Here is a 3,787-nt window from a genome sequence, read left to right on the forward strand (position 1 = left end):
CACTCCTGGGCTAATTCACATACACAAGGCAGGATTTGAGCACTTTGTAAATGCCCAAGCTGGGTGTGTATGCCCTTTCCATGCCTGCTGGCCAGAGGCTCACTGGGAGCATGATTCCTCCCAGCTATCTCAGCTGTGGTGGCCTCAGAAGACACAGCACCTCTTGCACAGGGTAGCAGAGCTGTGGCTTACTTAATCGTGGTCCACTTATTCACAAGGAGAGCCTGTGTCAGTGCTGGGAGAAGTGGGATCCCAGCTGGCTGAGATGTGCTGATCCGGTTCCCATGCTCCCTGCTGCCACCCACACAGCGCAGCTCCCTCCCTCCATGGGCTGCTCTCGGGATTGCTGTTCTCCATGTTGTGCAATACGAGGGAACCTAATGATAGCCCACTGCGCTGGCTGCTGTGGGCAGACATGGGAAAGTCTTACTGCCTTACCAAGAGGTTTTTCTGGCCCTGGCAGCCATCCCATCCCACCTCACCCACTTGTGGCTTTGGAACACATTTTCTTACATATCCAGGGCCCTATTGAGCTGTTGTCTGCAATGTGAGAGCTGAGGAGCTGTGTTTTCAGCTTGATGTGTCACTGGGAACTGATCTGTTCTGATTTGCTGTCTCCAGGCTCTTTGGTCCCCCACTCTCCTGCCAGCTTCCCCTCATACCCCTCTGCTGCCCCATGCAGCCCTCTTGCCTGAGCAGCACTGCCAGCACAGACCCCTCCACCATCTGGTCCTGGGCCTGTTGGGTGGGAACCAAGAGCATATCCAAGGGATAAAAGGAGTGACCTGGAGGGATGGCCTCTAAAAGGGTCCCAGCTGGGGACTAGGAGGGACAACGTGCCTGTCATGGTGTTTGGGTCAGTGGCACAGAGACATGCACAGCTGCTCCTGGCCTCAATTACTCGGTGGCACATACAAAGATTTTTCCATTCCGTTTCTGCAGGTGGGAGCTTTGATTTTGCTTGCAGGCTCTCAGCCGCCTTAGCAAGGGGTTGCTTCTGCTTTTCATTAGTATACCAGACATACTAGATCTAACAGCTTCCACAGGTGGCATGGGCTACAGGACGGTTGTCAGCTGTCATCCAGAGTCAGAGTTAATCCAGGAAAACAGTAAAGATTAGTAATGTATATTGCATTCCTCCAATCCATACGCTTTCCATTAGGTGATCTTCCATCCTCCTTAGCACAGAAAGAAAACCCTGCCAATAGCAGTCTTCTGACTCTGAAAGGCAAGGGTTGGTCGTGCCTGGAAATCTGATCTTGGCTCTCTCATTCCTGGACACACTATCTATGCAGGGAATAGTCTCCCACCTTTAAATCCAGGCAGCAGATGCTAATCATGTGCACAACCTCTGCCTGTAAGCCCAGGAGCTTCTGCAGCAGCAGACGTGCCTGGTCTGGGGCTGCACTGGGGTGATGCAACCTCGCATGCCTTTGTGCCAGGGTCCCATGTGCTGCCCTGGGTCTTCCTATGTCCGGACGTGTCTCACGGTAATGGCCTTGTCCAGTGTCACCATAACATCATGCCGGGTCAGGATGGTAATAAGGCACAGTTAATTCTTTCAAGTGATCACATTTTAACTTCTTTTATTAATAATCTGGTGAAGAAATTCCTCTAGATCTTCAGTGTTCAATCGGGTTACAGTATTCTTAAACCAATAAAAAGTGAAACATTCAGCTTGCTTAAATAAACTATCTTCACTCGCCCCTATGTTTTAGTGGCTCAGGAACAACAGTTAGGTAATAAATTCATACAATACAAACTCCATGAGTAATTATGTGCAGATGACGAAGGGGGAAAGAAAAGATTTGCATTTATTTCTGCGTGTGCCTGCAAATGCCTAGTGTGGCCTGGGCTCTTTGAGGTGTCACAAGCAGGGTGGGGCTGCACTGTGTGAGATGGAGCTCCGTGTGTGGAGCTGCAGAAAGGATGGGGGTCTCCCTCTCCAGCTTCTGCTCCAGACAAAGAGAGAGGTCTAGAAAGCTCTGGTTTTGGTGCTGTGGGATCACAAGCTTGCAGAGCTAAGTCTCAACTTCTTTGGGTTTTTTTTACTTCTGCAGAGAATGTGATCAACGGGCAGGACTACGAGGTGATGATGCAGATCGATTGTGAAGTGATGGACACCAGGATCCTCCACATCAAAAGTTCATCTGTCCCGCCATACCTCCGAGAGCAGCGCAGAAACCACACTGACACCTTCTACAGCTCATCTCCCTCCGTCCCAGAGACACCCCATGCCCTGAGGGCTATTGTCAAATCCCTGCAGTAGCTCCTGCAGCAGCAGCACGCAGCACACAGCAGGTCCTGCTGCCAGACTGAGCCCCTTTGCCAGCAGGTCCTTGGGCTCCTGGCACATCAGCACAACAAGGGCAGACTCCACTTAGCCCATTCCTGTGCCTGACCCTACCCAACAGCCATATCCTGCCCAGCAATTATACTGCTCAGCTGGCTTCTTGGCAGGGACAGGCCTGGAGTACCCACACAGAGTGCGATGCCTGGTGCCGAGGGTGTGGGTGAGGCACTCTGCTACAGTCCTGGTGTTGGCATCGGCCACTGGTGCCCAGGGCTGGCATGGGGGACAAAGGACACAGGCCATCATTGCTACCTACGCACTGTCCAGAATTGTGGGTTGCTTGGTTTGTTGTTTTTTTGTTGGTTGTTTTTGTCCCTGTTAAAATCCTGCTGAGGTGGGGTGCTGGGTGCTGGGGTCCTGCCCAGAGACACTGCTGCAGAGGCCCATGCTTAAGATCAGGCTTCCCTCCCTGAAGTGCACTTGGGGCAGCAGGAGGAAGCTTGGAGGAAGCTTGCAGGAAGTTGTCCCTGCACTTGCACTGCAGCCCTGCACCCCATGCTGAGCCAGCCCTTGCCCTGCATCCCAGGAGCAGGAGCATTCCCAGGAGCAGGACCATCCCTGCTCTGCCAGAGCGGCTGTGCTGGGACTGGCCAGATAGTCTCCCACTCCTCTTCAACCCCACATGCCTGCCCAAATCCCTGCCCATGCAGCCTCCCTTGCTGGGAAGCCCTGGGCTGCACCCAGCAGGGTGATGGGAACCCCCACTTACAGCCAGAGCACTACCAGCAGAACAGCTTACCACGGTGGTATGGGCTGAGGCAGTGTGTACACACACATGCAGAGTGGTAAAAGGCTGGAGCTTGCCCCAGGGTTGATGATTTAGTGGAGCACATGTATTTGTGAAGAGTGTACTGCTATTCTTTTTTTGTTGTTTGGTTGGTTTGGTTTTTTCCTTCTGTTTCTTACTTGGTTTGGTTTTTTTGAGGGTTTTTTTGTTTGGTTTTTTTGTTTTGTTGTTTGGGTTTTTTTTTTATATTTATTTAATGCTTTTCACTGCTAACAGCCTATAGAACAGTGCTGGACCTGCTGGGGCAGAAGAGCTGCTTCAGTTCAGTGGGACACAACAGCACCTCCCTCCTAACAACGCAGACACTTGCACACCCCTTCTGTGCCTTGCACTGATAGCCACCCCGTCACACAGCAGGGGAGCTGCTTTTTGTCCCTGAGCACTGAGCAACCAGACATGGCTCTTGCTGCAGCCAACTGCTGCTGTTACACAGCCTGCTGCAGAGCTCTCTTAACTGGTCTGCCAGGCCAGAGCTGGGCCGTGGGGCTCCAGCATGCAGTGCGCTGCTACGTTCAGCTAGGATGAGACACCAGCAGAGCATTGGCCTTTCCTAATGATTTCAGCATGTTACTTTTTTTTTTTCCTCTGTGCAGTTAGCATATAAAATCGTGGGCTTCAGTTTGCCAGCCAATTGCCTTCATTCTCTG

The 3,787-nt window shown here is 52.0% G+C and overlaps 1 protein-coding gene across 1 annotated transcript in view; it reads left to right on the forward strand.

The window, feature by feature from the left end:
* ATF6 (activating transcription factor 6) overlaps positions 1-2,269 on the forward strand; it is a 74,114-nt gene extending 71,845 nt beyond the window's left edge. The window contains exon 14 of the mRNA XM_010017154.1: positions 2,061-2,269. Coding sequence (XP_010015456.1) covers positions 2,061-2,269 — 209 coding nt within the window. The remainder of the gene's footprint in view (positions 1-2,060) is intronic.
* The last annotated feature ends 1,518 nt before the right edge of the window (positions 2,270-3,787 follow it).

Source organism: Nestor notabilis, unplaced genomic scaffold, assembly GCF_000696875.1.
Source record: "Nestor notabilis isolate BGI_N333 unplaced genomic scaffold, ASM69687v1 scaffold4476, whole genome shotgun sequence".
Classification (NCBI taxonomy): domain Eukaryota; kingdom Metazoa; phylum Chordata; class Aves; order Psittaciformes; family Psittacidae; genus Nestor; species Nestor notabilis.